The sequence below is a fragment of the Myiozetetes cayanensis genome, unplaced genomic scaffold (assembly GCF_022539395.1).
Source record: "Myiozetetes cayanensis isolate MyiCay16 unplaced genomic scaffold, myiCay2020 scf5-8, whole genome shotgun sequence".
NCBI classification, from domain to species: Eukaryota; Metazoa; Chordata; class Aves; order Passeriformes; family Tyrannidae; genus Myiozetetes; species Myiozetetes cayanensis.
In genome coordinates, this window is record NW_026087742.1 from 24,689,435 (window position 1) to 24,716,777 (window position 27,343).

The following is a 27,343-nucleotide window of genomic DNA, read 5'->3' on the forward strand; positions in this document are numbered from 1 at the left end:
GTCTTTTTCAACTACCACAGAGTGGCAGGTAACAGCAGCTCTAATCTGTTTTGTTGCTGAAAGTTCAGGCACACCATTGCATTTGGGATTACATGGGATCAACACAGCGGGATGCCTAAGACGATGACCCCAGAATCCCTGCTGGCACAACTTCCCTGCAGATGGTAATTATGCTCTTCCCATCTTATTGCTGACTAACAGAGAGGTAAATACTGCTGCTGGCTGATCCAGGAAGAAAAATATGTAGTCACACAAGCAGATATGCATTCAGCTTGGTGTGTGCATGCTCCCCTCTTGGATGTCATGGCTGCACAGCTATGAAACCACCCTCTTCCTCCTCCAGCTACAGCTACACCAAGGCAGCATCCCTAGAAGCATGGCCGAACTGGCACTTTTAATCAATGCCCAGTGTAATTCACAGAAAGCTACCACACTACTTCAGACAGGGGCCAATAAATCTTATATTCCTTTTCCTCCACTTTGCTTTATACACGCCACTAACGTCAGAGAATTTCTCAGAGACATTTGGGTGACTTTACTAATGCCAGTGCAGCAAGGCTTCATACTCTCGCTGGTGCCATTAGTACAGCAAGTCCAGCTTCGTGCCTCAAGAGAAGAGAAAGTTTACAACAAATGATTTTTTATAACACTGAAAAATTATTTAAAATAAGTCCCCTGCATTTAAGATCATGATCTCAGTATTACTGTTGCATTGGGTGATTGAATCACCACGTGAATCTAGCAGCTCACAAAAATTACTTGCTTTGGATAACTTTTGAAAGTGCAGATGTGTGTCATACTGGTCAGCACAAGGGCTAGTCTTGCTGGCTTGATGAAACCTACCCTGTTAACGTGGTATGTTGCAAAGCCAATTTTTCCGTCTCTTAACACACCACACAGCTGCTAAGTCTCCTAGGAAACACTACTTTGATAAACTTGGGACAAATAGCTCTCTCTTTGCTAGTTATTCTCTAACTATGACTGCCTTGCTGCATGATCAAAAGTGGTGCTTTACACCTTATCAGAAAGCTGAGATTCTGACATGGCTGTACACCTGCAGGACAGCTATAAAAACAACAGGAGCTATTTATTATGCAAGCAGGTACGTGCACCTGTGCCTCAAGCTCAAGGAGTAGGCTGGACATAACAGCAGGCACTTGAACCTCAGTGTCAGTTCTGCTTGCTAGATAGAGGCACAAGTTACATGCTAATAAAGTCAGTTACCTATGATTTGCTTTTCCCTTTATTGCTTTGAGAGCTATGTTTTGTTGCTCCAGCACCGCTCAAAAAACTAGTTTCTGAACTGGTATTGCTCAGTCACATAAGCAAATGTTTTGCAGAAAAGTCTCCTACCTTTCAGGATGCCATGAGTTAGGTGGGAGTATTGCTGAAGTCACTGAACAACTCAACATTCACTGCTCTGGGAGGTGCAGGAGTATAGAGAAAGAAGGAACCCTTTCTACAAAAACCTCTTGCTAAGTGTAGCACAAAAGATTAAAATTACCTCCACAGGACTAAATCCTAAAAATCATACCTGTGATGACACTGCCATCATCTGCTGTGAGAACCCCATGTGAGTAAGAAACAACTAACCGGTTGTGCTGCAGAAACCCAAAGCTGCAAGTCACCCAATACTGAACTTAATTTCACAATCTCTTTCCAATTCAAATTATTTCCAAACTGTAAGAATATTATTTTTTGTTCTGAACTACAACTAGAAGGTCTTATCCCAACTCAGTGAAGTGCTTGCAAATAGAAGCTTTAAAAATGCTGACATAATTTTAAGACAGGGGGTTTTTTGAGGGTGAGGTGGGCTTTGTTTCTTTTGGTTTGGTTGGTTTGGTTTTCTGGGGGTTTTTCTTTGTTTTTTAAATACTTCACATTTAGGACTCAACCTAATGCATTTTCTCCCCACATGGACCTTTGACAAGTGCTGGCTGAAAACAGATTATCTGACCCTATTAATTCCTCAAGACTTGTATCTTGGCAAAGAGAACTCCATAAAAGGCATGAAAGGGACACTAAGTAAAACAGTATTTTTCAGAAAGGCTTAAAATAATTTTCCATGTTTGTATTTTGTAGTTTTTTAATCACTTTTACTACTTTATCTGCTTTTTTTCTCACTAGTTGTTGGGCAACAGATGCACACTGAGAACAAGAATATTTGCAAAATACCGCCTAGTGTATGAAACAAACATACTAAATTTTAAAATAGCAATTTGTTTTCTCCTAAATTCAGAGCACATAAATTGTGTAAGCTGTAGCTTTTATCTACTGCTACTACAGTTTCAGTGAGAAGCCTCATCTTTCAAACCTGGGTGCATCTGTCTGTCCCAGAGCATGAAAATGCTTTCTATACAGCACTGGCTGGATCAAGTGCATCAGGTATCAGGTCTGGCACATCAACCAGCAAATGCTTTCCTCCACGTTTCAAGAACAGCTTTTTAATCAGGCCTTCTCCTTTATCAGCTATCCTGCACTAAGTAAGCATCTTGCACCTCAAGAGGGGTCACAGCCCTTGTCAAATGGGGCTGAGGTGCATGCAGGACACACACCCATTTTGCAGCCTGCCTTTGGCTGCCCCAGCCCCAAGACAGCCAGCTGGTGTGCTGACTCAGGGCTGACTCAGAGGAAAAGTGCCCTGTACTGAATCACCTCTGCTACATCCTGCAGCACCTGGGATTTTCTTTGGGAGTCTCCCAACTGGTATTACCAGGCTTTTAAGCTTCCACTGGAAACAGAATACAATATGCAAAGGCTAAAGGCCAACAGTGAGCTTTTAGAAGGTTTCTGACAGAAACTTGAGACAGAGTAAGAGGCAAACAAACAAACAAACAAAAAATCACTCAGTGCTGGCCAAAACCCAAAAGGAATCTGCCTTGTGCCCTTAAGATGACATGAACAAACTCAGTAAAAAGCAACTGCAACTACTTAGATGAGGCAGTGAGCACACTGACTGAACTGCCTAACTCGACTCTTAAATGCTAATGCCTTTAGGGAATCTCTCCATCCACACTACATGGAGGCTGCATGCACTGAGCGAGCTGTTTCTTCTCTTCCTAGGCATCACAAACTCATGCTCCAAGTCAGTCATAATTTCTGGTTAGCTGAGAGCTCAGAATTTAGGTGCAAACCAATCCACAAGGATTGCTAAAAACCAGCTGAGATAATGATTTTTTTAATAGTGGAAGTCTGAGTGAGAAGGGCCAACAAACTAAGCAGTCAAAAACCAGAGTTTGAGTGTCCTGAGTGAGGATTTGGGTTGGTGACCACAGCCAGCACCCAAATGACCGCCTCCTGAGACCAAGGTTTGGGTGATACTGAAACAAACCTTTCCTCCCTGTTCACTCTGAGGGCCAAGGCAGCCTGTGGGCCTCAGCAGAGGGAAGGTGCCTGGGCAGGGGAGCGAGGGTGGGGAGGGAGACAGGCAGTTGCATGTTCTCACCTGAGGCCGCTGTAGCATTTGTAGGGGTTGAAGCAGCTGCTTGGTTCCGGGCATGAGCAGGGATGAGGATCGAAGCCAGAGATGGGTTACTTGACAGTTCTGGAGGGGAGGTGGAACAAACAGAGTTAGCTCATCATCCACAAAGTGCCCCACGTGCAGGTTCAGCTCCTAGGGTTTCCCCCTGTAACAGCAACCTGAGGCAAAACACATGCCCTTACAAGGTCACGTTACGTTTTCTTCTTTTGCCAACCAGCGAGAGGAACCACAGCGATATTTGGCAAGGTATTCCCCAGAGCAACACTGTCAAAACTACAAGTAGTGGTGCAAGGGAATTATTTCCTGGAGAAAGACAGTGGCTTGGGAGTCAACAAAGAACCAGCAAAGCCTGCTCCTTGTCAATGGCCTGAAAATGCTGTTTGCTTCTGAGCACTGGAAGGATTCCCTTCACAAGCCCACCTGCAATCAGTCTTGGGAAGAAGGCTGATAGCAGTGGTGCTGCTTTGGGCACTGGTTCAGCAAGCAAGCAGCTGCAACAGGTGCTCCAAGAGCTTCAGGAATTAGTTCTTTGAGTCACTCAAGCATCATTTTTATTCAAGGACCCAGGAACCCAAGACCAATCTCTCACAGCCATCTCCTTGAGTGAGGCCAAGGAGAGGTGACATATCCTTTAAAATGACAGGGAAAGGGAAAGGGAAAGGCAAAGCAAATTGGTCAGCTGGGCATTTTAAATGGACAGCAAAATGATGCAACCATTCCTTCTGGGACATTAACCAAGGAAAAAGCAGTCATGTCTTCTAGGCTCCAAATATGTGTATCAGAATGAGAAATAGGTATTTTACAGCCACAACTGTGGGAGGTTTAAGGGCAACACATTGCCAACAAATGACAATCTTCTGGCACCTTTTCAAGAGAATCTAGTGCCTCACAGAAGGTGGGACTGAGCCGAGACAAGACAGGTCCTGTTTGTTTCAGAAACAGGAGCGACTGGCTGTCTCTTGAGAAAGCAACATCCGGTAAAAAGGATGTGAACAGTCACCTCACGGAAGGAGACTGATGAGTTTTGGAGCTCCAGGAGGTCATCTGGAGGAGAAATGAGAATAGACAGCTTTTTACATAAGACCTCCAGATAGCACAGGCTGTACAGAAACCCATCCAAATCACACCATGGGTTCAGCAAGGGGGTTCTGGACACAGTCTCAAATTATTTGTGCTCATTTTTGAGAGCCTACTGCTTTTCTTTAATGCTAGTTTTAAACTCATGGCCTAAAGGGATCAGTGCTCTACTTGGTGATTTTTGTTTTTCTCAGTAACTGCTACATGAAGTTTCTTTACTGCTGGGAGGGCAAGATACAGAAGACTCACCTGTTTACAAGCCTCTTATTACTGCACACTTTGAGACTGCATTTCAGCACTTATGAATGTAAGCAGGTTGCTACATTACCTCTAACCCATCCAATCTATTCTGTAATATCTGTTCAGATCTAAGCAGACTAAGCAAGTCCTCCTAGAAAGCCTCAATACTTCAGGCACTGCTACAAATACAAAATCCTCAATTCATGTGGGAATAATTCAGAATTCATATATTTATCATGTTATGCAGAATTTGCAAATCTGTATTTTAAATGGAAAAATAAACTGAAGAATCATGAATCATTAAGTGTCAAAGTGGAACACTAATCATAAACCTATACTTCAATACTATCTTGCTCTGTGCTAGAAAACGCTACTCCTTTAGTATTTTTTCCAAATCTGTTTCCCAAATCTGCTATTACTGACAATGTACTCTTTACCTTGCTCTTTTAAAAGTTTCTATCTCTCCTGCATTACTTTCTGGAAACAATACAGGGCTGTGACCCAAACAAAAGCAGAGTTAAAATGACAAGGAAACCAAATTTGCTACCTTCTGATGCTATGCAGGTGCCTCGAGGATGCAGCTACAGACTGCCAACACTGCTGTAGGCAAAGAACCCGTTGATCAGACAGAACAACACCCTTGCAAGGGCACTTCAACCCCATTCTCATTCCTCTCCCATCTGATGTTGTCAGAACACCTCCTTTTGCAGCACCAGCTGGGGCAATAATACTAGTTTTTTGTTGTGTTTAATGCAAGTGCAACCATTTTCCCTGAAGCTACCTTACACTTTCATAGACCAGAAGACTGACCCTGTTCCCGTCTTCTCAAACCCCACATTATCTTTCTTGGTATGAAGTTTCTCAATTTCAGCATGCTCTGAATGTCTTGATGCTTCACTTAAGAGGAGCAGGTTGATTCAGACAAGAAACAGCCAAAGCAAACTGAACTCTTTCGGTTGAAGTTTGTTAGCAGCTTCCCTTGAGAAGTTGTCTGAACTTTTGTTATAGTGTATTTTTGCACCTATGCCATCTGTAAGGATGAGACATGGCAATACTGGGGAGAAAGCTGCAGTCTATGGAGTGTGGAGAATCTCTGAGAATCCTTAGTGATTTCCCACACAGTATTTGGACAAGCTGTTGGACTGTAGCCTGATTATCCAAATCAAACATGCAACGCAAGGTTGGGTTAATTATAACCAATACTGCTGTAAGAAGGTATTATAGTCAAGGCAATCCAGACAAGTTTTCAATATCATGATGTGAACAGAGCAGTTATCACAATTCATTCACAAGACCCAACTTCCTTTCACATCAGCTGGGAGAACCCCTCTGGCTTTCTCTTGATCAAATCATACCATTTGCTGTCAGTTAACATCTCCAATAAGGAGCAGGAATGAAAATGTCCAGGTTTACTTAAAGACTAGATCATCTTCATTCTCAAACACAACAAAATGCCTGGTGTTGGCAAATGGTGCAGTACTCTTTTTCAGTATCATTACATGTGATATATCAATTCTAAGAATTCTCTGGGAAAATTATTTTTGTATCGTGTTTGTCACAATAACAAACACTGCATTCTGTATCTATCTAAAAAAAAAAATAAATTAAAGGTCACAAGCCAGGGTCATTAAAAAATAAACCAAACAAAAGATAAAACCCCCACCCCACTCCTCTTCAGCAAAAATGTAGTCTGTCATCGAGAAGCATGATAACCATTCCTCAGTGCTGAGTCACAGAAAGAATTTTACAGTCTTTAATGGCCAATAGGAGTGACATTTTTGTGACCCAGCACAATCACTGAAATGGCACTCATTTCACAGATTGTCTGAAAATTCAGCTTCTAAGAGAAAAATTGCTTTCCATCTTGCAGGTCTAACAGCCACTGAACTGCAGCTCTGTGGCTAGTGGAGACAATTCCTTGGCCAAAATAATTTTTTCAAAACTCAATTGGTGCTTAACATTTGTTTACATTAAAAGAAACATACAGAATGACTAGATAGTACTCTCTTCCACAGATCTGATATCTACAATACAGTCAGCATCCACATGCTCCACAACTATAGCTGGCAGTCGAAGACCATGATCTTTATCTCCCATATACTCTCACTGTTCTTCTCTAGCCTATCTGATCAGCACCACTGCCCAGATCAGAAGAACTGAAGTGATGCTTAATTTCTTTCTGAAAATCAATCCAATGCACTAATGGTTGAATGTATGTTATTATTTCTAACAGTTTTGCCCTCAAGACTCCTGCAGCTATCTCCTACTTCATGGGTTTCAGGCAACTGGATATAGTCAAATAAAACAGTTCTAAAACTTAATATTTTCTGTTGAAAACAGATGTCATTTAAAACAAAAGGATATTTCTTTACTTTTTAAATTACTACAGATGACTTAACATGATTCATCATCCAATTTCCAATGATCTGATCTGTTTCCCAGTTGGAGTTTCTGCTCTGTACCAGCCAATTTGGTGGGACCTTGCACGGTAAAGACTAGAGAACAAGGACTGCACAGTAGTCACAGGAGGAGTATAAGCTTCTTGTATATCTTGAGTCCACAGTCAGGACTGGTGCCCCGTGAGACTCACTGCTGTACATTTACTTATTACACAGGTCTTAAAATCACTGTGCTAATTTATGAATTTTAAAATGACTCTGGTTATTTGTTTGAGTTTGTCTGGTCACCTACAACACAGCTTATTTGGAAATGCATTAATGACCAGTCTGTGTCCTGCCTTTCCTTTACAGATGGTAAAACTGGCACCTGTTGACAACTTGCTTTTTTTATCTTAGGGAAATTGCTCCATAGGAACTGTTTTCACTTGCCATTCGCAGGAGTCACTGTGCAAGAGGAGAGCACATCAGCTCCTTAGGATGGGAATAGCAGCTTTGAATTTGCTTGAGCAGTAGAGTAGCTTACCCAGCAGCTTCTACACCGCCTGAGGGGAATCAGGGACACATTCCCAATAAATACTCCTGTTTTTCCCCTAAGGATTTTTAAATAGATTCACTGTAGAGCCTTCCAACCCCTTTAGAAACCTTGTTTCATGCAGTAGATAGGCCCAATCAATGTCATAATGAAACAATTAATCAGTAATTTCAGAAAGAACAGGGGTGAAGCTGTATTAAGATAGTGGGATGAAAACTACTTTAGCTGCTGAAGACAGCCTTAGAAGTGGGGGGAAAAAAGCAATTCAGGAATAAATGAAAGAATCTGTAGCATAACTACTAAATTTATAACAACAGATGCAAAAATCAGCACAGAGGACAGTGACCTGGAAGCACAAGCTATTTGCTTGAACAGTTTAATGTGTTTATGGTTTGGAAATGTTTCAGTATTTTCAATATATTTACCTTCCACAGGGTAGACACTTAAGTTAAAACTGTATTTCTAGGCAGCTTAAAATACTCCTTTGTACAGATACAAAGCTCTATTTTTTTTTTTTATATAAAAGGGCTCCACATGTTGAAGGAGAGGGCTCTGTTTCACATTTTGGCAGAGGGGCAAAGAGTTTGAAAAATTATATCAATGCTAACTGAGCCAAAAGGTGTTTTAGACTTTCAACAGAAAATGCACACAGAACTATTCTTGCCCACAGGGTGAGAATTGGCAGCTAATCACTTTAAAAAAAAACAACAGGAAAAGTGCTCCAAAATTAATTACTAGCATATTTTTATGCCATACTTCTCACATTCTCTGTCTTGGCAGGCAAAACTATTCTGGGGGGATATCAGTTTTACATTTCTGACATCTGTGGAAAAAAATACATGAATGGTTTTAAAATTTAATACCAGCCTGGTTTCAAATAAAACACTTAGTTGTCCATCATTTTTACATTTTCTAAATGATTGAGTCAATCAAATGTCAGCTGTACTGTACAGCACGTAAAATCTGGGCACTAAAGCCTCTGTATTTACCTTGCATCCAGAACTAAAATGGGCAGCAACACTACAAACCTCCCTGCCAAACCTAATATGCATTACTACTTCGTTATGGTTTTTCAGGTATGAAGAAGCAGGATCATCTTCAAATGATAATCTAACCTCCATGGTCCACTGACTGTGATATTTCACACACAGTCACCAGCTAGGCTGCAGACAGTGAACTGCAAATGTAAGCCTTCTTGATGCAATCCAATAATAACATCCCTCTTCAACACAAAATTGGAACTGGAGGCACCAGGCATCTGTCCTGTAACTCCACATCCCTTTTCTCTCTTTTTGAAATGGACAGCTGGTTAGGCAACTGCTTAATAACATTTGTCCTGCTCAGAGATTTTTTACTTTCAAAGGAGTAACATCTGCATTATAACAAACATTCATCCCAGCACTTCTTCCTAAGGAAGTGATCCTTCAATGCTCTCAGGCTACCTTGAGTGGTGAAATTGAAGAGTGCAGGTTTATCTCGCCCATTTGGTAACTTGACATTTGGGTCCCGTAGTTCATCGAAGAAAGAGTGTGCACAGGCCTCCAGGGGAGTCAGGCGGGCAGTGGGGGTGTACTCCAACAGACGGCTACATAGCGCGATCGCTTCTGGTGGAGTGCGGGGCCGGAAGACCTAAAAGAACAACAAGAAAACAAGCAAGGAGAAACGGGTTGTCTGGGCATACTTCTTTTCTTTGTTGACCAGAAGCAAGTCAGCGCAATTAAACCTCTCACTGCCCAGCAAGCTGGAACAAACTAGCATTTTGTGCTAATCAAAGTCCTGCAGTAAGTAGGGGTAAATCCAGTTCCTGGGGTTGAGAAAGGGTTAATTGCAACGTCTTGCACTAGTGTGAAGGTGCAATGCCAGCAAGAGACTTCATGAGAGCGCACTCGGAAAAACAACTTCAAGAATGAAGGGGAAACTCATTCAAAAATCATGATGAACACACACAGGTGCTACCAGCCATGCATATGGGGTGAAGGTGGGGAGGAGGGTTCAAATGAGCAGGATTCACTGAATATAAAAATATAATAAAGCCCTGCTACAGTTCTGGGTTGTTTTTTTTCTGGCTAGTGAATGAAGTCTTACTAACACAGACTCTTGCAGGCAGGCAGGTCAGATTGTTGCTATGGAGGCTGCTGTTCAACTTTGGAGAACAACAAGGAAAGCATGGGTGGGGTTGCAGGAAATGTCTAGCTCCAATTTGCAAGTTACTCCTTCTGTGACCTTATTCTGGCAAGTCAACAGCGTAAGTTTATTGGGATAATTCCTGCACATTTGGTATTTTTAAGGACAGCTGAAAACTGTGTCAAGAAAACCAACTATTTTACTCTTAACAGATTTTTTTACCTGGAGTGATTACAAAAAGGAATTCTTCACCGCAGCTTTGTTTTAAACCTCTAAGGAGGGTTCTACCCACTGCTACTCACACTCCCATCCTCCTTTCTCATGACATCATAAGCAAAATAGGAGTTAATAATGTACGTGACCTGGATGGCCTCCTCAGGCATTTGCCTCTTGCTATATTGCAGGTGATATGCAGTCTGGGGAAAAGGGAGTAGGGTGGGCGCGAGTGATAAGTTCTGATGTCAGCATTTTTGGTAAAAACTGAGGTAATCCAAAATGCCTTTGCACCAGTGCAGGTGAACTCAAGCCACGTAGCACCAAGGAGCCAAAAAAAAATTAAATAAAAAAAGGCATGACATGGTAGTTAATCACAGATGAGGAACTTGCACAGGCACTCCTTTGGTAGGTTTTAAACCAGACATATATGCTCTCTTGAATGAGAATCAAAGACAAATGTCGAGTTTTACAGGAACTGAAATTTCATCCCATTGGTGCCCGACTGGGTAAGGAGCACCCAGGTTTGCTGCAGTGTGTGCTGTACTAACTGGTATGGCAAGTAATCCTGACTCGGGGAGTCAAGGAGACAGGTACAGGACGAGCTGACTTTATTCCTACTATGAGGTTATTGCAAAACAAACTGAAAAAGTTTTTGCACAAGGCCTATAATGACAAAAAGAAAGGCTTTAGCTTAACACTGCTGGCAGAGAACCTCTACTGACCACTGTGCCATCTATGTAGGGTTATGTGAAGGGGCAGCAGAAGCTGCTTTGTGCCTGCTGCCTGCAGAGCTCGGATTGCTGGTCACAGCACACAGTGGATACAATTATCACTCCCAAGTCACGGCCTGACCTGAACAAAATCTAAGACTGTCTCCAATTAAAAAAACCACCAGACAACCTTATGGCTTTCCCTCTCCTCCACCCCCCACCCCACAGTGAGTAGCACAAATGAGTATGTCCTGAGGTAAACCCACAGAAGTGAAGTTGTTTTATATTTAAAATCAGGTAAAACTACTGAGGTAGTCCCTCATGCACCTTAGCAGTGATACTTTAACAGGCTTGATTTACCAGAGCTTGAAACTTAAGTACTTCACCCTTAGCTGTGTTTTTTCCCCTCAGAACAGCTCATGTGACAGCCACTATGGATTTTAAAAAGAAAACATTTTTTTTCCTTAAGGTAAAGACCACAAGCCCTTATGCTGAGCAAATTAGTAGGCAGACAGTCACAAATCTGATATCTGTAAAAGGAGTACTTGCTTGTCCACTCAAACTCCTCATTTTCAAGTCCATCAAACCATAACAATGTTTTCTAAACCCATGTTATGAACTGCTCAGCCTGCCTTTATATCTGGAATAAAGTCACTTGGGATAGACAGTTTCTGAATTCTGCCCTAACTGCTTCAAACCAGGATGGGGGGGGAAAATTAGAAGGTCTCACAGGGCCTTCCCCTGCAACAAGTGGTGACTACCACGTGAAGCAAGTTACAGATCTGTGCCCACATCATCTCCACCACCCTGTGTTACAACATTTGCCTGGCTGCTACCTCACAGATGCGGGCTGAACTCAAATGTTCCACTTCTAGCATTTCTCTTTTTTTTTTGTCAAGGCTAGGCCTAGTAATTTGAAAAAATGTTTAAGTACATACCCGTACTCCTGAGGTGAAATGTCCTGTTCCTGACGAGTCCTAAAGATGATAATGCAGTGAAATAATCCAAACAGGGGGAGTCAATCCAAAAGAGAATAGTCCAGCAAGGAAAAATATAGCCAATATTATAAGAAATCCATGGTGTGGGGGACATAGTAAATGTTTATACAATTAGAAAGTTTAAACATCAGTCTCCATAGCAGCAAGTCCAACTTCACCACAGTGTATGCCAAAAAATCGATTGTGCAATGGTGAGGCATAGTATAGAAACATTTCTATATGAAATTTATGTTCCAATGCCAGTGCATTTACTAAAAAAATAAAAAAAATTGAAATCAAAACTCTAACTTGAACTAAAAGGGTAATTGAAATTCCCAAAGAATTTTCAGTCCTTGGTCCTGGATACAAACGTCCACAGAACCATGTGGCCAGATTAGTTTGTCTCCAAAGGTTCATCCCACCTGTAAATCTGTCCCAGACACACAATGTAAACTTTTGGGTGGTGTTTTTTTTTTGTTGTTATTTTTTATTTTTAATTTTTCAAAAAACCCAAACCCCTAGCCATTTATAATCTATGTTGAAGACAAAGTGAAAATCAAAGATCTGTACTTTAAATTTGGATACTTTTAATTTGTGTGTGCTACAAGTACCTCAGGCCGCCGCGGATTATTCTCCATTTTGGATTGACTTCCCCCGCCACTGGATTTTGTTTGCTGGCATTATCTCTTTAGGATTCTTCGAGAACTGGACGTACCACCTCAGGAGTGCGGGTATGGACTGAATTTCTTTCTATTGCGGGTTTATTCCCCCTCATACCCGTCGCACCCATTACTTAAGAAATTTTTTTCCCCTCAATTTGTCCCCTCCCACCTCCCTTTTGAATAATGCCCTAAGAAATAAAAGCCAAACCCTCTGCAGTCTTTCAGCTCTTCCCATTCAACACAGTTCCACCGGGAAAGCTGCCCAATTCACCCACGGAGAACTACACGAGCGGCTGCCGCCCACAGCAACGGATACGCCAGCACTTCCATGCCACGGGGCACCGACGCCAAGGCAATGCTGGGCTGATGCTCCATGGTGGAAGGGGTGGGAGGACGGATAGACAGTGGAACTTGTGAGCCATGAAGCCCTCGCACGTACGTCTCAGCAGGAGTTTAAAGTCTCTGTAGTTCTCAGTGAGGGAATCAATTTAGTAAATAATCCGCGGATTATTTTTAGTCTGCGGACTAAAATTTAGTGCACGGACTAAAATCCGGCCCATCGGAGCAAAGTCTGTCTCGATCTAAAATACACCTGGGTGAAAGCAAAAGAAAATAAAATTTAAAAAAAAAGAAAGAAAAAGGAGAAAGGAAAAAAAAAAAAAAAAAAAAAAAGGAAAAAGCTAAGTGCACAAAGTGTTTGGGCAGACTAACATTTAGTATGCAGACTAAATACGGCCAGGCAAAAGGCACAGCAAGGCCACAAACAAAAAAAACCAAAAACAACAAACAAAACCAAATAAAAAATAAAACACTGACAGGAACTTTTAAAGCAATCAGATACTACCCCACCGGCGCAACAATTCATTTTTCTAAAATGAAACAAGACCTTGTGTAAGGCTATTTGTCCACAGGAGGGACCGAAGGCTCAAGTTTTCATTTTAAAAAATGAACCTGTTTTGGAGATAAACAAATGCAAAAAAAAGGCTTTACATACAATATTCTTGAAGGAAAATTTGCACTTGAATAACTCAAAACCTCTTGTTTCTGCAAAGCAAATGAATTTCAGGCTGAGACCCAGGTTGCTGGTTTTTGTTTGTTTGGGATTTTTTTTGGATGAGCTACAAAAAAATCTCTTGAATGATCATGTCAAATGGAAATGCTGACTCATCCAAAGCCACAGCTTTTGGTGCTTTTGTTGGTTTTTCCCTCCCCCAGTAAATCTATACCTCACCAAAAAGCTGAGAGACCAGTGCAAGTTCTTTCTTTGTTCAGGCATGCTGGTGATGCTCAAACACAGACAGACCATAACAGCTAGTCAGCAAGACCAGACATACTCCTCTCTCCTTTTCAAGCTGCACTGCCATCAGGGCAATTTTTTTTTTTAACGTTACTTCCCCTTCATTTTTCTGGAACTACTACCACCCTCAACATTTCAAAAACGATTGCCAGGCTTAAATGCCCCTGGTGCACTATGTAGCTCTCATCCCCTAGTGACTTTAATTTGAATGAAGTCTTTGTGCACCAGCAGAGTGGTCACATTTTACCTTACTAATCTGAAATAGTTCCTACGAGTGTAGCAGAGTTCACGCCCCTTCTGAATTTTATTTCTTTGCACACATGGAGAGACAAAAGAAAAAGGATGGAAAGCACAGAATTCTCCTATTTCACTTCACTCACATCAGCATTCAGCTTTCAAATAAAACCACATGGGGCAAGAGCTAAGTATTGTTTTACCAGAATGGCTGCTCTGACTTTCAGTTCATTGACATTCTTCAAACAAACTTTCCATGCACAACACGGAGCTTGTCTTGGTCTAATTAAGCCCCAAAGCCAAAGCTTCACAATGTGACACCAAGGTGCTCTTCCAGCCAGTGTATATTAAGAGACATGATTTCATGCCATCAACCACTGTGCGTTTTGCATGCAGATTGTGAATACTGCCCGCGTGCTGTGCTCCCTAAGAGAGCAGAGGCTTATGAAAATGACATCTGTTGCTAACACATCAAGTTGGTGACACCATGGTTAAAAATTTCCTCACCAGCTTCAGACTCATGAGCTTTGCCAAGAACCACCCACACCACCAATTCAAAGCTGACAGTCTGTGCACATCTCCTTTCTGTTTGTAAGCACATTTTTTATGGCACATGAACATTAGGTAAGAGAGAAAGCTCCTCCCTTCAACCAAAAGCTTGTACTGTTTACAAGCAAAGTCAGATGTAGAACACAACCCTCAAATCAACTTCTTAAAAATGCAATCACACAATACGATTACTATGACCTTAGGATAGGAAGCGATATTTTGATCAAGTTTACCTAACAAGGCTTATGATAAGCACGGCACATTCACAAATACAAAAGGAGAGGGAAAAGACACAGAAGACAGCAATTTATGCACTGAGCTCTACCTGACACAAAAAACCTCAAAGCTGCATCAGAAGCTCTGCCCTTGGGACTGGTCTCATTCCAAAGGCCTGAGAATTTCAGATTGGGTTTTCTGAAATACAACATTTGGCTATTTTGATGTGCATAAAACCTACATGATAAAAATGAAGGTTAAAAAAAGCTCACAAAAGAGGCACTGGTGTTGGGAGTGATTTAAAAAAAAATATATAAGCACCCCAATTTCCGTCTCTGATTAAATCCCCCAACATTTTTCTCTAAAAAGCAGCTCGGAAACAGTAAATGCCTTATTAATCAAGAGTCCCTGTCAGATGGCACTTAGATGGGGGAAAATGAAATAAAGAGAGAAGGGTTAAGTGGTTTACAAATGAGCCAACACAGAACTGGGAACAGGACCAGGAACCTGTCTCCAAAGCTACTTCTTATTGAGACCACACACTCGTTACTGGGCTCCTTCCACCGTGGACCTGGTGGAGACAGAATGAGCTAGCATTTATTACCCAGTGCATGTGCTCTGCTTCTACTGAGCTCTGAAGGAAAGCAACAAAGATAAGCAGAACAAACAGCTCTCCTTCTTCTGAGAGAGAACCCCCAAAAACATACCTCTGAAAGTGCTCTCAGCCTCACTGGGACAGCCACTACGAACAGCCCAGACAGATGTGCTGCAATGTGATGGCTAAACAGATGGTACATTGCAGAAGACATGTTAAACTTCACATCTGACTTCAGAGTTGCACTGATGGAAATCAATTCTTAATGTTGAATTAGTGCTCACTCACTTATTGTTAAGTGATACTTTCTTTACTGCACACAAATTGGGCAGAAGTAGGGTAATTTATCACCCAGCAAACCTGGTTTCTTATGCTTAAGATGGAGATAGGAGATTTACACTGTCAAAAATCATTGCTGCTACGAAAGGAACTGGCAAATATGAACATGCCAGAAAAAGTGTGTTTTTGTTTTTGTTTTTTTTTTTTTTTCTTTTAAGTTATTCTCCAGCAGAGTTGTTTCGACTCTTGCTTGGAAAGTCATTACACACCAAGTGAAAAACAGAACTGCACTCTTTAGAAAGAGGTCATGGCATGATTTCACAACAGGCACAAATCACCTCCAGTTCATGTTGGAAAAGACAGTTCTGCCCTTTTGGTTGTGCACATTTGCCCTTGTTCCTTGTCCTAACACTTGCAGTCTGGGCTGAATGGTCAGTCAGGTAAAGAAGGTGATGCAAATCCTGAACATTTGTGTTATTCAAGAGGTTTTTGCTACTGTGCAAACTGTAATGTGTATCAGGAATATGCAGGTGGGAGGTGGAGAACTGATCCTGATCTATGATTAACCACTGCCAATGATGAAACTGCAACCAAAGAAACATCTCATCTCCACTGTACCTTTGTATCTCTACAAAAGATCAGACCCCAACCTCAGAAAAAAGAGTTTGCATTTTCAGCTTGAATTCAAATGCAAGTCCACTCACAAGATTTCTGACAAAAGTGCTTTTGTCATCAGTCATAATTAGAAGTGACAAAACGAGCTGTCTGTTTATCCCTTTTACTGTTTGCTATTCTTCCTTGAATCTACAGTGTGAGCAGTCACTTTGGAAGCATTACAAACAAAACAATCTGCTTAAGAACTAGACAAGAACAAGGAGAGCAGGCATAGGACAGAATGAAGACATGAAACTGATTCTGGAGAGTGGAAAAAGATGCTCATGAGAGAGACCAGCCTCTACATCCCAATCCCAGTGTGGGGAAGATGACATGACTATCTGTGACAAGCACAGAAATATTCAATATTCAAAGTAAATGATAATACACACACACACGAGGACACAGAGACTAAAATATTTGGCAAGTATTTTATAGTATTAGCGGAAATTATTTCATAATACAGGCAGAACCATGGATTCTGAAGTCAATATCCAAAGCTACTCTGTAACACAGCCAACCATGATTCTGCACAACTTTAGCTGCAGCCAGAAGTGGCCAACTGCTTTGGTAAAGTGCTAGAAGGGATGAGCTACAATCTCTAAGTTTCATCTTAGACACTGTTTTCCTCTGCTGGCGTGAAGACAGACAGAAAAGTACTCTGAACAGTATAAGTAATGAAAAAAAAAAAAAAAAAAGGAAGTGTTCACAAAGCTGGGAGGAACCCTGACCTAGTGTCCCACGACTTCATGGTGAAAGCAAAGTGCTGCAGAGAAAATTCCTCATGTATTCATCCACAAGAGTGCACAGAAGAAGGGCAGAGATGCTCAAAACCAATCTAGACATGACAGTTTTTCTCCCTCTCTCTTCCACTGTTAGACAAATGACTCGTCTTTTTCCATCTCAATGCTGCCTTGAAAATTATTATTCCAACACCTATTCAGCTAACTATAGATTTGGGGATGGCAAATCAAGGCATTCTCTTTAGTATACCCAAATTTATCTCACCAGAAGTATTTTAAAAAATGCCTGCATGTTTGAACCATCTTGCAAGTATCTTCAGAAGATCAGAAACAAAGGCCGCCAAACCACAGCACACTGAAGAAACTCAATGTCCATTTTTAAGAGCTGCCTGCAGTGGAAACTGCTTCCTTGTCTATATAATGGAGACAAGGCAAAGGTTAAGATTTGAGTAAGGAAAACCGCCTTTGCTGTTACAACCTGTTGTATGGTTCTGCCATCACAAACCATGGGTGTGGTTATAGCATATATCTATGTACATATTTTATTATACTGCCATTATACTGGCAAACGTGGCAGCATCCTTGGGTGGGTGGAGGGGGGAAATCCAAACAAGTCATTTCCCCCACGCAGAAGGGGCTTTAACTATGTAATTATATTCCATTTACTACTATCTTAATCAAATGAGATCCTTTACTAGCTGCATGCAAGGGGAAAGGCAGGCTATCACAGATGAACATTTTACATATTTCTGGAAATAATCACAGCACATTCTTTGTTTGTTATCACCCCAAGGATTTGAGACCTAAAGGTAGCTTCTGAGTAATGCCAGGATAAAGGCCAGCTGTAATGAGGCCTCGGTAAGCAACATCTACCACAAGCTTATGAAGCCTGCATTTAGACCTTTTGTCAGTTGTCCCTCTATCTCTGCCCCCTCCAAAAGGACTGGAAGCTTCAGAGAAAGCTCAGTGCCAAAGCTGAACTTCAACAGCCCTGTGATTTACAACCTTGCACTTGCTCCCAGATTTTCTCCTTGGCCTTCTTGTCACACAGTTGTACCCAATAGGTGAAGCTTAGTCGGAAGAAGAGAAACAAGTATAAAGATTGGTAGCGCAGATCAGACTGCGCTTCCAAGAACAGAGAAGGCTCAAGGAGTTTAGGTGGCTGTAAGACACAAGCAAAAGTCTGACTAGTAAAAACGACAGCGACAGAATCTCCAGAAAGGATAGTAACTTTTATTTGATGAGTTGATAACATTGGAAAAACTGGACAGGTTTTCTGAACCAAGATATACATGAAGGCATGGCTGTGTGTCTAAAAGCGTATCTATTCTTTTCTGACTGTTATCAGTCAGTCAAAAGCTATTTACACCCCTGAACTGCTTCTCTTAAAACATGATGCTGCTTACTTCACAGACCAAGGCAGACAAGCCATAGGATGCACCTCCATTAATACAAAACGTTCTTTATGAAGTGAAAACAAAGGAAGGTTTGGATGAAAAGAACAGCTGCATTACTAAATTCAACACACTGGTATTCTGAAGACCCCCCTGGCTAAAAAACCAGAATGTCCCAGATTCCTCCCTTTAAGGCTGGGATTGTAGGGTTGGGGTGCCAGAGGAAAAGACCAGAGATTTCCTGTTTTGGAAGAACGGTTTGAAAGATTCCTGGAAAGTTTGGATTCTCTTTTCTTTGGCTAGCCAGGGACATGCTGAACTCCCATCATCATCTGCCTCACGCACATAAACTGGTATAAAACCACACAGGTGCTACGGCAACATAGAACCATACTGGAGATTAGAGAGAGGCCTCTCTATGTTTTATAACAAGAGATTCCAGCTTTTAAGTTACAAAAGTACTTCAATCTCAAATGGTCAACAGATTGAAAACCAGTCTGAAAACAATCTGCACTCTACACGCACATTATTGCCGTAGCACAGAAAAATATTTTTTAGTGTTTTTTTGACTTCTTTCATAATCTATGAAGAAAGGGTTAAAGACTAAACCTTGTTAATTTGAGATCTCTTTCTTCACACTACTACATCCCATTGCATATCAATACTGTATTTGGATGATACTAATCCATTTCTACTGAAAAATCATGATGGATCTATGAAGGGAGACTTCAAATTTCCACAAAGCTTATGCTCAAAATTCCAATTGTCATCTTCAGCAGTTCTTTAGCTTAGATGGCAAGGATTTGTGCCTTTGAAGTGGTAACCTAAAGTTCAAGTCCTGTTGGAAACTACCTGTAGCGCTATAGTTACATACATAGTTGAAACAAAAAATAAAAACAATACAAAACCAAAGAACCAGCAACAACATTTGCACTTTCACTTCTTTTTCTTTCAAAGTCAGAACTCTGAAGAGGTTTTTCTCACAAGCTTTTCAATTTTAAGATACAGAAGCTCCAAGAGGATTGCATATGCTCACTAACATGTTATCAGATGTTATCCCAAACACAACTGGGTGAGAAATACCAATTCTACATATTATTGCTAAAATCTTTCACATCTCAACATGCTCAAAATGTTGAAAGGGAAGGATATTGAGAAGTAATACATTGAGAAGATAAGCATCATTACCAACACTATGCTGGCTAATCCATTTTGTTAATTTAGCATTTGCATAATAAGTACAGATCTCATAAATGAAGTATCACATAACCCAATTGTAATTATCTGGTTTAAATCCTATTCTACACCCAGCTAACACCAGGAAGAGCTGTGTGCAGAATGACTCAAGAATGCAGAAGCTATGCTGCAAGCATAACTCTCCAAAACTAATTGTGCACTAATGAAGAATGCAGATTTGATCTTCTGGCAAGCTCCTCTCAATTCTTTGTAATGGACTTAATTTCACTTGTGATCCTTTACAACAACCCAAAAGCATTCTTTATAAATAGAACAAAGTCTCAGTCTTCTCTTGAAGCTTCCATTTGCCAAAAGATCACTCTTGTGGTCTAAGAGACCATCAAGTGCATACAGGTGATTCTTAAGACTATCCAAGCATAAGATGAGTTGCACAGATCAGATGCTTAACTCTGTGTTCTACAGTACATCTCTGCACTTCTACTCCACTGCGTATTTGTTTAACCCCCTCTAATCCAAACACTTTTAATGCAGGAATTCAGATGCAACTCTAATATTCAGTGCTACAAGGTTTTTGGACTTATTTTTGTGATTTTTATCATGATGCAATTCAAAATTGAAGAAACCACTCTCAGAGACTTCTGTCTTAATTTTTTCCCTTGTTAACATAAAGCCTTGTTGGATTTACTGACCTCCCATGCTATTAAAAATCACTTAACCAACAAACAGAAAATAACTCTGATATGGAGATGCAAACCAGGAATTAGGGGGGAAAAGAGAATTCAAGCGGTACATGACTCATTGGAGACTCTATCGCAAAAATAGAGACGTAGTACCTGCCCTGACATGTATCTATCATGTACATGGTCTCCTATCAATTAGCTTTAATTAGTTTATTCAGAGTTTCTACCACAACAAAGCATTTGGTCCAAAAGAATCTGACCTAACCACACGTTCAGCTAGGAATGCAACCCTTCCGTGCACAGATATTGCTTTCTTAGCAGAAGAAAACCTGAGTGTTGAGATATGATGAAAATACACTGTGACTGTATCAGACGTCCCTCAAGCAGCAAAAATAAAACATTACCTACCCAGGCTTCAATTGTTTAAGACTCAATATTTAATTTATTCCACACCCAAGAGGCTAACTAAATGATTGTTACTCTGTCCCAAGTCAAATATTCATCATTCGTTGATATGTGGAAGACTGATTAATTGTGTAGCAATGTATTTGTTTCAATGCTAGCAGCTTCCTTTTTGATCACGAAGTTTATAATATTGTCTGCGTGTACTGCATTGGTGTCTCCCTGTGAAAGCTAGGTAACAACAATCCTTCAGAAGCAACTCCAAGAAAAAACACCTCCCTTAACAGCACATCTACAGGAGTACAAATAGAATATTATCTATGAGTGAAGTAGTTAAGAAGGTAACTGTCAGCCCTCTTCACAACATGTAACAGTATCACAAAAGTGTCATGTGTATCACTGGAGCATTTTCTCATTTGTATGTGACTTTTGTGCATATCAATTTATACCATGACAGGATGTAGATATATTGCAATCTGCTATAAACACACACACACACCATTGTTAAAAAAAAACAAAACAAACACCTCCTCCTGCCCCAATAACCTACCTATAGGCAACCTCAAAAACCCTAGACCAACAATATATTACAGTGCACTCCTTCAATACCTTATTCTCCCCAGCTACATCTAAAGTTTGCAGGTCCCCAGCTTATTCAAAGGCACACAGTTTAGACTGAAAACCACCAAATCACTGAACAAACTGAACTCCTTGAATTTGTACTTTCAGCCCATGTCTTTATTATTCAGATCATATAGACTCACCTTAGTCCATGGATGTGCCTTAATCTGAGGAAATTTGAATTCAGTATAGTTTGGATTCATTTCTCTAATTTGCTCCCTTGTAGGCGTTCCCAGAACCTAGACAGGAGAGAGAAAAGAAGGCAAATTGTTTAGATACACTTCATACAGTAATGAAGACTGAAGTACAACCTATCAGACATTGAGAAAACTGAAGTCAAGCTGTGTAACTAGTAAGTTAATATAGGCTTGAGAGCAAAACAACAAAACTTTTGATCCCAGGAGAGGGAGGTCCCCTCTCTGGGCAATCTGCTCCAGTCTTTGACCACCCTTCACAGTAAAAAATGTGTTTTACTCTGTGCCTCTGCCACTTGCCCAGTCAGTGGGCAACAATGAGAAGAGCCTGGTTGTTTTCTTCTTCCCTCCCACCAGAAGGCATTTATACACATTGATGAGACCCTCTTGAGCCCTCTCTGCTTCAGGCTCAACAGTGCCAGCTCTTGCAACCTCTCCTCATCTGACAGACACGCCAGTCCCTTCAGCATCTTAGTGGCCCTTGCTCCAACGTCAGGAGTCACTTGCTGGCAATTCAGTTCATGCTCCAAGCCCAGTGTTAAAAATTTAATTATCTTCTACATTTTCACAAAATTCAGGTATCTTTCTCAAACTTACTGATATTTCAATAGGGAAGAGAGCTCACTCTAATTAGATTGTTATGAAACAGTGCCACCGAACACATTCAGGGGTTGCAGTTCACTGCATATGGCTGACTAAGGATCAGACCAGTAGCACAGACTCATTTTACAAGTCATGAACAAACTTAAAAGATCAGCCAGTTACTGCTGAGCCAAGCCAGACAGGTTCTCCCCCTCATCCTACAAACCAAACTGTGTGGGTTTGAGTGGTACTTCCTACCTCAGTATTTCCACATGGAAGACAGATGTAGTTTAAATCTAACCTGGAAGCATCGAAAAGGCATAGCACCTCGGTTTACTTTCAGCAAGTTGTATTTCTAATTCCCAGAATCTGCACAATGTTATTTACAGATGCAAATTCGTAGTTGTATGAGAAATAACATAACTGCACATCTCTTTGTAGAGGTGGACAGATTTTGAAAGGATTTCAGAAATCCCTTGAGAGAATAAGCAAGACAATATGGCATTAGTACTTTTTGTTCAATTAGCACCAAGTGCGAGAGAACCATTGTCTTCTAGCTATATATAAAAATTGCAAAGTATGTCCAAGAAATCCTGTTGTTTTCTGCTTGCACCCAGTTGCTGGGCATCTTTTTGCCCTGCAGAGAGAAGAGGAGATGGCAGAAGGCAGGAGTTGCTCCTCTGTGCTGAGCTCATGCTCACCTTCCTATAGGAAACCTGTAGCCATGCTAATCTGGCCCTGTGATAAATCTCTTGCCATACAGATTAGCATAATGTTATCACCTCATCAGACTACACTGTCACCACCAGGCAACAAATGATCCGCAATATGACATTAGGCATTCTGCTTTATTGGTTGATGCAGAAATATCTGTTTACAAATTCTGGTATCTGTGTACGTTTTCATACTGTTAGAAGAGTGGAAATTACAAAAATGCACTCTACAAAGTCAAGTGAAGAGGTAAAAGAGCAAGGTAATTGCTGTTGGAGTAATTTGTGCAACAGAGAAATTATCATCAGGTATTATGAAAAGAACTTGGTATCTCTTTGCTATTTAAAATATGAGTTGTATGACACAAACTAAAATCCTACTCACAAAGCAACCTTTTAAACAAAGAGTAGTACCAGAAGATAAACCCCGCAATTTGTTCAGGCAGTTGCTTCTTGGATAATAAATGTGACCAACAAGTTGTACAAAATGAATGATCACGTTTTGTACACCTCAGCATTCGTGGGGATTTAAAACCCTAAGAGCCAAGGGTTCCTCTCAGAGGTGACAGAAGGTTTTTCTGGGTGTATCTGAAAATGCTGGTTTTGCTCAGGTGGTAAAAAAAAGAGGGTGTTTGCAGAATTCCATACATTTTCCTCAACTTTAAAAGGGAAAAAAAGTTGACAGGAAAACGTTCCCTTTCTCTTCTTGTTTTCTGTCTGGCACCCACCAGAGCATCAGCCACCCAGCTGCCAGCCCTGCCAGGATGGTGCTGCTCTCAAAGCTTTGATGACCATCACTGTCAAAGCTTTACCGTTGTAAAAGATGAGGGGGTTTCACACCCCCAAATATTATTTTCACCCCAATTCAGGAAAAAAAGTAATTTATAAAACCTTGGAAGTTTTTTTTATTACTTAAATTAACTTCCTGAAAACTGACAGGCAGCTTGCTCTCTCACCATTTCTAAAAGCTGTTTTCATGCCTCCCTCGTATAAACAGGACTTTTTTAAAAGCATGTTTACCTTCTTTACCCCTTTCCTCCTCAAAAAATTCCTTTAACAGCTTTTCTGAGAAGAAGCAAAGAGTAGATTTATTTTTAATATAGCCAAAATTCATCAAACTGGCTCAGTTGCCAAGGCTGTTCAGAACAGGAGCCCACACAGTGCCAAGTATATTTAAAGAATGCCTTTAGCATCAGAGAGAATCCAGATTAGATAGGCAAGGGCAATATCACGGCAGAAGCCACGGACAGCGCCTGTTCACACATTTCACTAGAAACACAGCTGTGAATCCAGATGATGTGAGGGAGCAACTCCTAAGCAAAAGCCCAGGCATCTAAGAAACAGCACTTCAGGTGTCATGAATTATTAGAAAAGCAGGTACTGAAGAGGGATCACGGTGGTTGAAAGAAGGGATCATCTGACCTTTCAGCTACACAGCAGCCTTTGACACATGAAATAACTGTACAAAAGGAAAAGTGACTTATGTTAGCTACTCAGTGTATTTACTTTGTTCTCCCTGGATTGTAAAGCCAGATTGAGCTTCCAATTTGTACTGCAAGTAGACTGAAGGACAAAAAAATGAACCATAAAACAACACACCCTGAAACCCATCCAAAAACCAAAGGGGAAGTAGACTGGAAGAAGAAGTTTTAAAGACTGTGTCAAATTCAAATTACAGTCCAGAAGAGTGGGATGAATAAAGCGATAAACTGTAAAATTGTACCAGTAGTTGACATATCTTGAAGACATCCTGTAGTGGATCTCTCCTCACCCCTCAACACTGTTTGCCTACATTATTTTGAAATTGTACCTCCTTGATTCACACAGTTTTCAGTATATTAGGAATACCTTAAAGTAACCTTGGTAACAGCAATCATTTAATCTGTTGCAAAAATTGGTCAAATCTCTTCTTTTAAAAAAGTCATATATATGACTGCTCTTTCTGTTTGAAATGGAAAGGAGAAGCATAAATTACTTCACACATTTTTGGCAGAATTACTCCATGAAACAGCTGCTCTTGCTATACCAACTCTGAAAATACTATGGAGCAGATGTTCCTTGGAGAGAGTTTTCACAGAATCACAGAATGGTTGAGGTTGGAAGGGACCTCAGGAGGTCACCCAGTCCAAACCCCCTGCACAAGCAGCATTGTCAAGAGTCAACTGCCCAAGACCATTTCCAGATGGGCTCTCAGTATCTCCAGGGATGGAGACTCGACAGTCTCTCTGGGCAACCTGTTCCAGTGTTTACCACCCTGACAGCAGAAACTGGTTTTGTTCAGATTGAATTTCATGTGTTTTAATTTGTGCCCATCCTTCTTGTCCTGTCATGGGATGCCAAAGAAAAGAGGCTGGCTCCCTCTTCTTTGCACCTTCCCTTCACGGATTTTGTACACTGGTAAGATCCCCACTGATCCTGCCAAAGTCAGTGAGCTCTTAAGAAACACAGGGTCCAATACTGAATTATTCAGGTCATTGCAGATTAGCATACACTATTCTACTTCTTGGAGAGTCTTAAGAAAAGTGGTATTGTCAAGGAAAAAGTGGATCTTTTTTTTTTATTTGGCACTTAAAAACAAAAAAAGGAAACCCGAAGTAAGTACTGTAATAATAAAGATGTCTGATGGAATGTAACTGGAATGAAGACTAAACTTTCAAATGAATGAAGTGGGGTCTACATGAGACTACAAGGCATCTTCCTGCAAGTGACAGTAACAGGTCAACTAGACTTGCTCTTCATTTGCGATCGTTATCATCATCATCTCTAAAAATAAAAATTAAGAAACATTATCTACTAAGATTAACTAAAGAATACACATCCTGAGAAGGTAGACACTGCTCCCATTCTCCTGGGACAAAAATAGAACACGACAGGTTTCACAGTATTTTCTGTCAAGTTTTTTCCTTGACATTAATCTGTAATAGATGAAGCTCCCCAAAGAATTTTTATTCCAAGAACAGGGTTTGTGAAAGAAGGGTAATGGTATGTATCCTCCTGCAATTAAAGACAAGCTACAGCTCACAATAACTTCTTGCTTACCAAACGAGAAGGGGAGATTTATGAACCTGGAATAGGCCCTGTGCTCCATTACAAATAGCATAAAGATACTAATTTTATGTTCTTGCAATCAAATTTCCATAGGAGAAAAAGATGGATGATATTCAGCTCCAAAAGACACCTTAGTTACGCCCCAATACCAGGACAGCTGCTGTCCACGCCTGGCTTCACTATGCAAAACTGCGCTGAGTCATTTATGACCAAACCCACACTGTTGCAACAGCAGAGGAAAAGGAAACTGCCAAGGGTTTCAACAAATCCCAGCGGAATAAAAGCCCTTTATGACAACCATTATTACTGCTGAACCTTTGCCAAAATGTAGAAATCAGTTAGAAGCGTAAGGACACCAAGGGTTCAAAAGCTCCTGCTGGTAATGACTGTAGTAGAGAGGGGAGAAATTGGTTATATTTAAATCAGAAAGCTCTACAAACCCAGGGCTGCAGTGATGTAGTGATCTTCCCTGGGAAAACTGTGCAAGTTTATGAGGAAACATGTTCCTAAAAGTCTGATGTTTAGGGTTTACCAGATGGCATAATTAATACTTCTGCAAGCATGACTGCACCTCTTCAGAAAGTTGTGAGAGGTGTGCCAAAGTTACTTAAAAAACTTATGGTGTAGACATCTCAAGCAGTAAACATGGGGCAGCTTGAAATAATACTTCAAGAGGTTTGGGGTAGAAAGCAAAATAAACTTATCCACTTTATCTACACTTCCTTTCAAAAACACTCCCTTGTCAAACAATGAAAGACAACTAAATATAGAGATTTCTTCTATTCACAAGCACGAGAGGAGCTATACATCAGGAACAGGAGGAAACCCATTGTCACCGCTGACATCAATATAATTGCTCATCAACTTTTTTTTTACACTGCCTGCCTGCAAGCAGTGGAAGTGATGAATTACATGAGGCACAGAAACAGCCAAGTTGTGATGTGGGGGGACATCAGGGATAAAAAAATGCCAGGAGACTTCCCTTAGGCCTGAGGACAGAACACCCATGTGAAAGCCCGTGTCAGATGCAGGTAGGTCGTCAGCACAGGACCACATCCAATAAAATGAAACACACTCTCCTACAGCTTATTCTCCCGGAAGGGATGGCTCCTCTCTCCCCATTAACTACTGCGACTGGATTTATTTTATTTCAGAAACTGAGCCCAAAATAGTACCTTGACATTTGAGCATGAGCCATATATTATAATTGCAGTCTATACTTAGCATTAGGCTCAGTAAAACTGTCAAGAGCCCAAAAAGTTACACATGAATAGGATTCCTGATACTACTGGGCTTGTTTTTTCATACATTTTTTTCCCCTTGTTCCCCCTTACCCAGAGAACTATGGGAAGAAGATTTTATTATTCCTCCTAAATTACCATGAAATGTCAGTTCTGGTGCAAGTAATAATCACATAGTGCAGTAGGAACCAAAAAACTCAAACTGAACACCACCCCCAACCCCCATCCCCCATTCCTTTCCTGCAGTTTTCACAAGTTAGTTGATTCATCTCATATACTCTAAATAGCA

The 27,343-nt window shown here is 40.8% G+C and overlaps 1 protein-coding gene across 2 annotated transcripts in view; it reads right to left on the reverse strand.

Annotated features, from left to right (window-relative positions):
• The window catches only part of GSK3B (glycogen synthase kinase 3 beta), a 151,293-nt gene that overhangs the window by 10,083 nt on the left and 113,867 nt on the right, over positions 1 to 27,343 (reverse strand). Inside the window, exons 8-11 of one of the 2 annotated variants that reach the window (XM_050332950.1) lie at positions 21,423 to 21,518; positions 11,718 to 11,756; positions 9,172 to 9,358; positions 3,446 to 3,544 (exon numbers count right to left, since the gene is read on the reverse strand). In XM_050332950.1, the coding sequence (XP_050188907.1) occupies positions 3,446 to 3,544; positions 9,172 to 9,358; positions 11,718 to 11,756; positions 21,423 to 21,518 (421 nt within the window). The remainder of the gene's footprint in view (positions 1 to 3,445; positions 3,545 to 9,171; positions 9,359 to 11,717; positions 11,757 to 21,422; positions 21,519 to 27,343) is intronic. The other variant, XM_050332951.1, reaches the window with a different exon arrangement.